Source organism: Panthera tigris, chromosome C2 (genome assembly GCF_018350195.1).
Source record: "Panthera tigris isolate Pti1 chromosome C2, P.tigris_Pti1_mat1.1, whole genome shotgun sequence".
NCBI classification, from domain to species: Eukaryota; Metazoa; Chordata; class Mammalia; order Carnivora; family Felidae; genus Panthera; species Panthera tigris.
Genome location: NC_056668.1, coordinates 22664782 through 22678018, shown reverse-complemented (window position 1 = coordinate 22678018; position 13237 = coordinate 22664782). Strand labels below are relative to the sequence as shown.

Genomic DNA, 13237 nt, shown 5'->3' with positions numbered 1-13237 from the left:
CCCCCCCCCAAATAAAGCCCACTGTCTACTGCTCCCACTTTGTTGTCAGGTCTTTTCCTTGACCAGTCCTGAAATCCTTCAGCTGATCACATTTCCCAACAGCTTCATTTCTCTAGAATTTCTCAACTCTAGGAATAATGCTCTGAAACTTTATACATTTAGATTAATTTTAAACATACATGATGGGTTTGATTTTAAATTATTTTTCTTGGCCATTTAATAAGATTTTTCTTTAAATGCTAATTTGAATTACCAAATTGTATTCTATCTCATTTTGTACCTCAGGTGACCTCAGAAGTTTTTGCCTTAGAACCCTTCATATTTGTAAAATTATTGTGGATTCCCCAAGGAATTTTTATGTAGGTCATATCTATTTATATGTGTCATATCAATATCGTATTAGGCATTAAAATGAGAAGTTTTTAAAATGTTTGATTAATTTATTTAATTTTTAAGATGTTAAAAAATAAAAATTAAATAAATTTTAAGATGTTGATTTATGAACTGTCAAAAATAATAAGTATGTTAACCTAAATAGCATGTTAAAGAAAATAGCAACATTTTGAGAAATACAGTAAAACAGTGGCTTCTTTTTTACATTAAAAAAATTTATGTTTGGGGTGCTTGAGTGGCTCGGTCGGTTAAGCATCTGACTCTTGATTTTGGTTCCGGTTGTGATCTCACAGTTTGTGGGATTCACCCCTGCATCGGGCTCTATGCTGACAGTGTGGATCCTACTTGGGATTCTCTCTCTCTCTCCCTGTCTGTGTTCCTCCTCCACTCGCTGTGTCTCATTCCCTCTCTCTTTCAAAATTAATAAACTTAAATTTTAAAAATTTTTAAAATTATTATTGAGGTATATTTGGCAGACAATGTCACGTTAGTTTCAGATGTACACTCAACTGATTCAACAATTATGTACATCACTCATTGCTCACCATGATAAGTGTCGTCATCCTCTGTCACTATACAATGTGATTATGATATTAGTGACTATGTTCCCTGCTGTACTTCTTATCTCTATGATTTATTTATCTTGTAACTAGAAGTTTGTACCTCTTCATCCTCTTCACCTATTTTAGCCAACTTCCCACCCACCTCCCTTCTGGCAACCATTAGTTTATTCTCTGTATTTACTAGTCTAGTTTTTTTGTTTGTTTATTTGCTTGTTTGTTCATTTGGTTTTTTAAATAGTTTAGATATAAGTGAATTTATATGGCATTTGTCTTCTCAGTCTGACTTATTTCATTTAGCATAATACTCTCAAGTGTCATCCATGTTGTCACAGATGGCAAAATTTTATTCGTTTTTAATGGCTGAGTAATATACCACTATTCTTTATCCATTCATTCATCAGTGGACACTTAGGTTATTTCCATATCTTGGCTATTGTAAATAATGCTGCAGTGAACAGAAGAGTGCATTTATCTTTTTGAATTAGTATTTTCATTTTCTTTGGGTAAAAACCCAGTAGTGAAATTACTGGATTATATAATATTTCTATTTTTAATTTTTTTGAGGAAACTCCATACCATTTCCATAGCATTTGTACCAATTTACATTCTGACCAACAGTGCCTGAGGATTCCCTTTTCTCCACATCCTCACCAACACTTGTTATTGTCTTTTTGATACTAGCCATTCTGACTGGTGTGACGTGATACCTCATTGTGGTTTTGATTTCCCCCATGATTAGTGATTTTGAACATCTTTCCATGTGTCTGTTTGCCATCTATATGTCTTCTTTGGAAAAATGTAAATTCAGGTCCTCTGCCCGTCCTTAAATCAGATTGTTTGAAGTTTTGGTGTTGAGTTGTATAAGTTCTTTATATATTTTTTCATACTAACCCCTTATTGGGTACATCATTTACAAATACTATATGAATATGTCTCCTCAGACAAAGAAAGCAAAAGCAAAAATAAACTATTGGTACTACATCAAAATAAAAAGCTTTTGCATAGTAAAGGAAGCCATCAAGAAAACAAAAATTCTCTTATCAGTTGCTGCATTCAATCTTTTGTAATATATTTTTAAACCTGAGAAAAAGACTTTTTTAGATCAGGAAATTATTGAACTTTTCCTCCATTAGCATAGTCCAGTAACTGGGAATGGGAAAATTGTGAGAATTTTGCAGGAGAAATTCATTTTCACACAGATATATGGCTGGTAAAATGGAAGGCATCATAAGACCCCATGAATGGGTTTTGAGGACTTCTGGGGTCCTTGAAACATACTTTGAGGATTAAAGAATATTGCTGATCATACAGTATACTCATAAAGCATAAAAATAGCCATGTTTAATCATGAAAATATCCTCTAATGTGTCTAAAATTTTCAGACTTTTTTTTTTTTGACAAGAGTTATCTTTCACATTAACTTTGGCCCTTTATTTAGTTATCGCCTCTTAACATGGAAACAAAAAGAAATTCAAAATAATGCTTTCCATGCTTCCAACTTTAATTTTTCACTTGGATTTTCTTTAATAAGGGTTATAATGCTTTTAGACCTATAGCTATGAATTAACTTCAGGAAATTATCTGAGAATTATTTCCTTTAACTTTTATTGTTTTATTTTCTTACTTGTTCATTTATATATTTTTTCTGATTATAAAAATAATACACAGTTGGGGTAGAAAATTGGAGTAATGACCACTGAGGGCAATTTGATTTAGTCTTCTTCAGTCAAGATTACATATTCGTTTAGTCTCTGACGTATCAATTTTACTTCTAGATAATTAACTGGTACATTGGTTGCAGTAGATAAGATTGTAGTAGATAAATATTTGTATATCCTCAGGAGATATAACATGTGGCCAATAGTTCATCCACAGGGTAGAAGACTGTGCAATACGAACAGTTTTGAGGAAGTAGTCTACATAGTGACATGAATATATTCTTTACATGCATTATTAATTTGAGAAAAGAAGCATGGTACAGAATATGGTATATTTTGTGGAAAGAAGAAGTAAACATAAAATTATGTGCTAATAGTTGCATAAAAATACAAATAATCAAGTGGTTAACAAGGAAAAGAGTAAGGTCTAGAATTTTCCTCTTAATTTTATTTTATTTTTGAACCAGTGAATGTGATCTACTTTAAAAGTCAAATTAAAAGAACATAAAAATCAGATTTATTTGGCAAAATTTGGAAAATATAGGAAAACATAAATTATGCAATAAAGTTCTCATTAACATTTTCACATTATTTTTATACTTTCCACTGAAAGCAGTATTTATTTGCCCAAATACCAGATATTTTTCATATTAGAGTTTACTAAGAATTTGAAATGCCAATGGAAACATTTTCCTTGGGTTTTTTTTTTTTTAATGAATATAATGGGCCAGTTTGATCCTATTTTGTAAACTGATATCAAATAAAACTCTTACTGTTTCACTCAGATAGGATTGATTTTAGAACTCAATACTCAACAGATAATTGTAATTATATTACTCTTTTACTGTATTCCCATATTGCAGCATATGCTCACCAATTATTTGCCAATTCTCAATCAAGTATATGAAAAAATATTGATTGGATTTTATGCAAGACAGTAATAAGTATGCTGACACTCCACATTAGAAACCACTGTTTATTTGAAAAGAACTGACTACAATGCTTAGTCTGCTGTAACCAAGAAGCTAGATTTTTTCCAAATGAAATTATACAATTAATTAGCTTTTCTTTATGTTAATCATTTGACATTCTGTATTTGTTAAAATTTTGTTGTATTCCAAAGAAAACTTATTTTTACCAAGTAGCACTTTAAATTAACCATTCTCATAAATATAAGAGGAAGGATTATTACAAATAACCAGAATCAATGAAGATTGAGAGGTGTGGGGCACCTGGGTGATTCAGTCTGACTCTTAATTTTGGCTTAGGTGATGATTTCATGGTTCATGAGTTCAAGCCCACATCGGGCTCCATGCAGACAGTGTGGAGTCTGTTTGGGATTCTCTCTCCCTCTCTCTGTGCCCCTCCCCCTCATCTCAAAATAAATAAGCATAAGGAAAAATAGAAAAAAAAAAGAAGAAAGAAAAAAATTGAGAGGTGTTAGATGATATAATAACCTGTGAAGCAGAAGAGCAAAACAAACAAATAAAAATAGAACAAATAAAAAAAAATGCACACATGAGACATTGAGACATAATAAGACTACTGGAAAGTAATGATGATCAAAATCATGATGAGAATGCATTGTCCATAATTTAAATATCTTATTCCATAGGGAGAGTCTACATAATATTAAAATATCAATCATTTTTTTTACTATATGATATTATAAGCAATTAAGTATATGAAAAATTGCTGAAGAGGTAAGTTGCAGAATGAGGATACTTGCTTCCATATCAAAGAAGGAGTCTTAGAATAAAAATTAAAAAAATACAATTTTCTAGCATCCCTGAATACTATGAATCAAGTTTGCATAGGTGGCTTCTTGGTTGGTTCATTTTTCTCTCTTCAGTGCTTATATAAAGTAGAAAGAACCATGTGTTAATGAACTCATGGAAAAACCTGAGGAAAGAAATTAAGTTATGTTCCATATACATTGAGACCAACAATATAGAATGTTAAAAATACCAGGTACTTTAGGGGTGCTTGGGCGGCTCAGATGGTTGAGCATCCAACTTTGGCTCAGGTCATGATCTCATGGCTCATGGGTTAGAGCCCCACTTCAGGCTCTGTGCTGACAGCTCAGAGCCTGGAGCCTGCTTTGGATTCTGTGTCTCCCTCGCTCTCTGCCCCTAACCCACTCACATTCTGTGTCTGTCTCCCTCAAAAATGAATAAACGTTAAAAAAATACCAGGTACTTAAGCATGAACATAGACTATTTCTTCTCTTGGCCAAGGACTAAGATAGCTTATGTGACTTTTTTTCCCCTTCTCTTATTTTTCATTTTGGTAAAAATCACATAACATAAAATTTATGATCTTAACCCATTTAAAGTATAAGTTATGTGGCATTAAATATGTTCATAATGTGCACCATCCAGCACCATCCATCTCTGTAATTCTTTTCCTCTTGTAAGACTGAATCTCTGTACCCATTTAACAATAACTTCCTATTCCCTTCTTTCACCTCCTGTCCTCTCCATATTTTCCCTGTTATTCCCCCCTCCCAAGAGCTCCCAGCAACCACCATTTCAAGTTCTGTCTCTATAATTTTGACTATTCCAAGTACATAATAAGTGGATTCATAGAGTATTTGTCTTTCTGTGACTGGTATTTCACTTAGCATAGCATCCTAAAGGTTCATCCATGTGAAGTATATGTCAGAATTAACTTTTTTTAAATTTTTTCTTTTTTTTTTAATTTTAGAGAGAGAAATGGAAAGTGGGCGAGAGGAGCAGAGAGAGAGAGAGAGAGAGAGAGAGAGTATCTTAAGCAGTCTGCACACTCAGCACAGAGTCCAGAACAGGGCTAGATCCCATGACCCTGAGATCATGACCTGAGCCAAAATCAAGAGTCAGATGTTCAACCAACTGAGCCACCCAGGCTCCCCTTAACTTTATGAATAGTATTCCATTCTGTGCATATAACACATTTTGCTTATCCATTTATTCATTTACGGACATTTGTATTGCTTCCACTCTTAAATATTGTGAATAATGCTGCTATGAAGATGGCTATACAGATACCTGTTTGAGATATTGCTTGCAACTTACCTTCCATGCCTCCCTGTGGAAGCTGCAAGCCTACCATAGACTCCAGAGATCCAGGATAGTTACATTAGACAGATTCTGTCTGTGCAATTGCTGCCTAGGTAGGGAGACAGATGCCTGGTGCTGACCATTCTACGATTTTTTCAAATCCTCCCTTACGCTAATTTCTGAATGCCACACAGCCTTAAGAGTGCAAGCAAGGAAAAGTAAATAAGAAAGGACCATGAGTCTTCATGTTAGTAGTCCTCTGCCAGAGAGAGGACATACATGTGAATTCATTTGATGACATACATTTTGGCCAGATCTGATTAATCAATGCGTTATAAAAGAGTAGCTTTCCTGACAGTGGTGGTGATTGGGGATTGGGAAGTTGTTTTCCTTATCCCGAATAAATTTGGAGGGATTATTGTTCTGATCAACTTGAATCACGTGAGTATTCCATGCTTAGTACAATGTTCTTCATCTTCTGAGACATATTTAGGGACAGTGCATAGAGGAAGACTGCAAGACACAGAAGGCAAATGGAACCGCTGGATGTCATTGTTGATGCAAGTGAATTAAGCCATCAAATTAGAGGTATCTTTGGTGCCTCTGCAGCCAGCAAAGGGAATTAATTGTAACATGAAGGTGGGCCAAAACCTTTGTCTAAGTGAGTTCTGGAGCCACTTCCCTACACGTTCTCATGTGTCTTGAAGCTGAAGAATGAAAACCGAAATTTATCAGAAAGGATTGACTACATAATATACACAATATAAATCTTCGTAAAGTTATTAGAACTAGATATTTCGGATATAGTCAAATACAAAAAAAAAGTATTTTTAAGAAGGTAAAATAGAGTAGAAAAAACATACTACATATGGGTCTTATGAGACAAGAAATTTGGATGAAATATAATTGTAATCCCTTTTAAAATTGTTTAATCCAACTCAATAGCAAATTCTGAACCAAAGATAATATACGTAAAAGTGCTCTATAGTCTAACACAGTGGCTAACAAATTCCCTGCACATCTTGGCATCAGAACTAGTGAAAACTTCTGCAGGTTTTGAGGCTATTATCCTTCAGAATAGTTCTGGAATTACTCTTCAAATTACTACTGTATAAATATGCAATAGTAATATTGTTCTACAAGTGCACACTCTAAGTAAGAACACCCATTTCATTAGTAGAGCTACTGTATCATAACATGTAAACATTAAGATTTGTCAGTTCTTGCAGATCATCTTGCAGTTCAGTTTATAGAAAAGAGAATTATGATAAGGAACAAATAGTTTGTTTAAGCGAGTAACAGTCATAGGACAAGAACTGGAGCATGTGATTCTCCGATTGGAGGTGTTTCTATTTACACAAATACTTTGCTCTAGAGAGGATTTCTATTAAGAAGTACATTTTCATTGTAATTATTTAATGGTTAAAATATTTATTGTTGTAATAAAAATAGTGACAGTGTTCTTGCACCTATGTTTATCATAAGAAAAGGAAAGGCAATACATTTTGATTAAAGTGTTCTTTTCCATAATTACAAAAGAAGGAAAACTAGATACAGAAAGTCAAATTTCAATGTATTTAAAATGCAGAGTTAATGTCTGAAAAAAAGTCCATCCTATTGTAATACGTGTAATTATTATGTTATTTTAGAGACAGCATGTCAGATCATGTACCTTGTATTTAAATTCATAAAGGCAGAGACTTGATTTATTGCGCTTAATTGCTAAGATACATATCAGTTCCTATCCGCACCATCAGCATCAACAATACAGCATGAATGCTGACCTGAATGCTATTGTAGCAATAAACGAGATATTTAGTTATTGTCACACTTTTTTTTAATGTTTATTTATTTTTGAACAACAGACTGTGCGTAGGGGAAGGGCAGAGAGAGAGAGGGAGACACAGAATCTGAAGCAGGCTCTAGGCTCTAGGCTCTAGGCTCTGGGCTGTCCGCACAGACCCTGTTGTGGGGCTTGAACCCACAAATGCGAGATCTTGACCTGAGTCAATGTCAGATGCCTAACCAACTGAGCTACCCAGGCACCCCAGTTGTTATCACACTTCTAAATATGTAAAAAACAATTCTACTAATATAATTAATTTTAAGAGCATCATTTTGTCATTTAATTGAAAATCATAAAAGCGTGCATTAAATCAAAATTTATGCTGTACTTTGAAATTTAGTTTCTATTATGGATGCTATTGATTTGTTTATTGCAAACAGTACATTTTAGTAACAGTTTCAACATGTCCGAAATGTGCAGCATATACAGTTTTTGCAATGTAATTAGTTAGAAATTGGGGAAGCTTAATTTTTAAAATTGAATTGTTCATGAAAATCTATTTCATACTCTCTATGTCTTGAGCAGTTTCTCTTCATAAAATGTTCTATAGTTGTGTGAAGAAATTAAGTGCAGTTAATCAGAAAGAACATTATGGCTTGACACCTAATTTGAAAGCCCTGTCTTGAAGCGGTGAATAATTGCTTATAGAATTACATATACCGATGAGAACTCAAATAGGAAATCCATTTATGCTCCAAGTAGATCTCAGTATTGATGTAAGTCAGGATAGTATTGTCTGTCTTTTTCTGAGAAATATTTCAAAAAAGTATACATATAAATTGGTTAAAATGTCTACTTTCTTGTTTAGTTTGATAGATTAAAAATAATACAATAGCATTAGAACGAATTATCTCATTATTGTACATGGCACGCAGATCAGTGGTCTTAAAGTTATTTTACTGTGCAACCAAGTCAGTCCTGTTGATATAAATACAGACGTAAACAATAAAGTTTTAAAGCTTAAAATTAGCAACAACAAAAAGTACCTGTAAGAAAGTCCCAATGGTGTTTATAAAATGTTTTTCATCTCTATTTAATCTGTGTTCATCTCTTTTTTCAGTGCCGCCAGCGATCACAATGCCTCAGAAATCCTTTAATGCCACAGCAGAGAGAGGAGAAGAGATGACATTATCCTGCAGGGCCTCTGGCTCTCCCGAACCCTCCATCTCCTGGTACAGGTAGGTTACAGATACATATCCTCTGGCTTGTGTCCAGGATCAATCTCATGGAAAAATATTTCTGATCTTATTTTATCAAGAATAAGAGCATTCTTTGGAGTTTCATTTGAAGTTTATGACAGTTTTGTTTTTAGTTAAATTGTAAAAGAGATTAACAGAGTGATTTAACCCAAGTCAAAGACTACACCCATTGCACTGGTTATTCTTTCTAGAATGCAGGCTTCTGCCCAAAATGGGCCCAAGGACGCCTATGACTGATTCAGCCACATTAATGTTACAGCTAGAGACTATATGGAAATAGGAATGCTAGCATTAATGGCACCATTGTTGTATGTATATAAAAGTGTATTCTATTCAATTCAATTATATATTTTCTTTATGGACTGTATTATTCAGAAAAAAAGCTAATTATGTGCAGTTAAATTTTCATAAATTTAATGTCATTTTTAAAAAGCTTACTTCATCAAATGAATAAACACTCTATCCTAAGTCCAGTCTTTAACAGTTTACTTATATATATATATATTTTTAGGATTGTTAAATGTTACTTCATTTTTATTAACATCAAACAGATATCAACGTTGTCATTCTTTTAGGTTGTGGCTTTAACTGTTAAAAGGGAGACAATGAAACTTTACAGATGGACAATTTTATAAATTCATACTAGTTATTAATTCGGGTTACTACTTAAGCATAGCTACAAATATTTATAGAATCTCTTCTACACTTCACAAACCAAATAGTGTAAGAATAATCATAAGAAAACAATAAGTAAAAATATATTCCACATTGTCAAAAATGGGCCAATTGTAAGGATTAGGTTTAAAAAAATACTAAAGAAGAATAATTGCAATCCAATTTTATTTTATTCTGTCACTTCCTGAACATTTACTGATATTCTGCAAGTTCCAAACCTTTATTCATTTAATATAGCAGGTAGCAATGAACGAGATATTTCTTTAAATAGGTGTTTTTAGATGTTCTTTGCAAACTGATTCCTTTGTAACATAATGTTGGTATTTTTAAAAGGATTACACATCAAACATTAACATATTCACCCCAGATAATAATCATGTATCTCAGAGACTTCTGGTTTCTAGTGTGTATCTTAAAGAGTCAATATTACATCTAATTGCAGCACAGGAAAGCTCTTGGACCATTCATTACAATGAACAAATATTGTTCTAGAGTCTCATTCTCATCATTATATCTTTCCAGAGAGACTTCCTTCTGTTTAAATTTCTGTCTTAAAGTTCAACATTTGTTCAAAATTCTCATATTTAAGTGGAAACGTAATTATCATACAGGCTAGAATAAATCAGATTCTGAGGCTAACATAATAAATCATTTAAATCTACATTTTTTAATCTTTATATCTTCATATGACATTAGTTTAATGTCTATAATGGTGTAAATAATAATAGTTCTATTCTCTGGATATTTAATATAGAATGGGCGAATGGAAGTATATGGTAGTGACATTGACAGAGTGAAAATTAGCATTAGAAGTTTTTATTTTGACCTATTTATGTAGGGCTATAAGCATGTTATCCTTGCTAAAAAAAATGTAAAATACTATAAACATTAAGTAATGTAGGGAAGCAGCCCAGCGAGAAGGATCCAGTACCTGGATCCAGTACCTGTTGCACAGAGATACTATATCCAAGGGAAATAAGTGCAGCCTATAAGGGAAATAGTTGAGGACCAAACAGTGGGGAAAAATAAGAAGTTTTCACAAAGATAATCAGGAACACTTGGTGACATGAAAGCTAAAGTGGGAGAAAGGGCAGCTACTCTAAAATATCTCTCCCCTTGTGCCATTCAAATGGTTCTTCTACATCTGTTGAAAATACCATATAGATTTTTAGCATTAAGCCAGTTAGATCAGTGAATTCCATTGATTTCCAAATGTTAAAATAATTTTGCATTCCTTGGATTACACCCACTTGATTATGCTATATTGTCCTTTTTATGTATTGCTGGAGTTACTATGCAGATAATTTGTGAAAATTGCCACATTCACGGTTATGAGAGATATTGTTTTATTGTGTTCTTATTCTTGACTTGTTTGGGATCAGGGAAACACTGAATTCATAGAATGAGTTAGGGAAGTGTTTCCTCTTTGGTTTTCTGATAGAGTTTGTATATAATACTAACTATTTTTTACTTAAATATTTGGGAAAATTTACAGTGAAACCACCTGTGTTAGAACTTTTCTTGTGTAGAGGTTTAACTACAAATTCAAGTTATTTCACAGATCTGGGTCTATCCCAGGAATACCTTTGTCTTTAGTGGTCTCTTGTGATGTATATCTTTTCAGCAATGTGTCCATTTCATTCCAGTTGTTTTTACTAGCTTTAAGTCATTTACAGTATTGCCTTTCTATACTTTTTTTACTTTTCAAAATTTTTACTTAAATTCTAGTTGGTTAACATATAGTGTAAAATTGGTTTCAGGTGTAGAATTTAGTGATTCATCACTACACCTAACACCCAGTGCTCACCACATGTGCACACCTTAATACCCATCACACCCATTTAGCCCATCCCCACCCACCTCCCTCTAACCACCCTGTTTGTTCTCTGTTGTTAGAGTCTCTTAATGGTTTGTTTCCGCCCCCCTTTTTTTGTTTTTGTTTTTTCCTTTCCTATATGTCCCTCTGTTTCATTTCTTTAATTCCACATATGAGTGAAATCATATGGTATTTCTGTAATGGCTTATTCCACTTAGCATAATACACTCAAGCTCCATCCATGTCATTGCAAATGGCAAGATTTCATTTATTTGATGGCTGAGTAATATTCCATTTTACATATATACCACAACTTCTTTATCCATTCATCAGTCAGTGGACATTTGGGCTCTTTCCGTAATTTGGCTATTATTGATAAGGCTGCTGTAAACATTGGGGTGCAAGTGCTCCTTCAAACCTGTTCTTGTAATGTTATTTTTGACATTGGTTATTTAGAATGTTGTTAATTTGTTTCCAAATATTTGAGTATATTTCATATATATTTCTGCTACTAGTTTCTAACTGAATTTCTTAATTGTCATAAAACATACTTTGTATAATATCAATTTGCTTAAATTTATTGGGTCTCATTTTATAATCTAAATTTTTAAAGGTTCTTTGTGCACTTGAAAAGAATATATATTCCACTGTTGTATGGAGTAGTCTCTAAATATCAAATAGGTCAGCTGGTTGATTAATATTGTTCACATCTTCTATATCCTTAATGATTTTACAAGCATTGTCTATTTTTCTGTGCTCAGTTCTCTCTGTTTTGTTTCATGTCTTTTGAAGCTCTGGTATGTGTTTATACATTTATCAACATCATATCAATATTATAAAATTATTAAAGGAATTTGTTTAGGAATAAAATGATATCAGATAGAACTTTCAGCCCTTTTTTTTTGTTTTTGCAAATTTTTATGTCTTCAAGTTCACTAAATTATATTGATATATTTTCAAAATTGTTGATTATTTTTCTTTTGTAATGTTTAATCTACTTTCAGATCCACCAGAGTATTTTTCATCCTTCTATTTTTTATCTCTACACATTTGATGGAGGACTTTATTTCCAAGGCAAATTGGTATATAGCATTATTAGTTTCAGGTGTAAATCATAATTTGATTTTCATATAAATTTCAAAGTGATCACCATAGTGAGTCTAGTTACCATCTGTCACCATGCAATTGATTCCCTTCACCCATCTCACCCACCCTCTAATTCCTTTACCCTCTGATATCTACCAATCCATTCTCTGTATCCAGGAGATAGTTTTGTGTTATTTGTTCACTTGTTTTATTTTTCAGCTTCCACATGTAAGTGAAATCATATGGTATTTATATTTCTCTGTCTGACTTGTATCACTTAGCATAACACATTTAAGATCCATTTGTGTTGTGAAAAATGGCAAGATTTGCTTCCTTTTTATGGGATTTTTCCAGTTTTTTTTTTATTGTAACTGATTTCTAGTGTCATATCATTGTGGTTAGAAAAGATGCTTGGTATGTGAAATATCTTCTTAAATTTATTGAGACTTGTATGTAGCCTAATGCCATTTATCCTGGAGAATGTTCCATGTCACTTGAGAAGAACATGTATTCTACTACTTTTAAATGGACTGTTCTGTTTATATCTATTAAGTCCATCTGGACTAATGTGCTGTTTAAGGCCAATTTTTCTTATTGATTTTATGTCTGGATGATAGATCTGTTGGTGTAAATGGGGTATTAAAGTCCTCTACTCTTATTGTCTTGCTGTCAATTTTTACCTTTAGGTCTCTTAATACCTGCTTTATATATTTAGGTATTCCTATATTGGGCACATAATTATTTACAAATGTTATATCCTCATTTTGTAATGACCCCATTACCATTACTTAATGCCTTCCTTGTTACATGTGTAGTACTTGTTTTAAAGTCATCATTTTGTCTGATATAGTATAGCTTTGTTTTCATTTTAATTTGCATGGAATATCTTTTCCTATCCCTTCACTTTGTTTTTTAACTATTATTTTATTTTAGAAAGAGAGAGAGAGCACATGTGAGTTGAAG

At 32.8% G+C, this 13237-nt stretch overlaps 1 protein-coding gene across 1 annotated transcript in view; it reads left to right on the top strand.

Annotated features, from left to right (window-relative positions):
• NCAM2 (neural cell adhesion molecule 2) overlaps positions 1–13237 on the top strand; it is a 223505-nt gene that overhangs the window by 35798 nt on the left and 174470 nt on the right. Inside the window, exon 6 of the mRNA XM_007075055.3 lies at positions 8559–8676. Within this exon, the coding sequence (XP_007075117.1) occupies positions 8559–8676 (118 nt within the window). The remainder of the gene's footprint in view (positions 1–8558; positions 8677–13237) is intronic.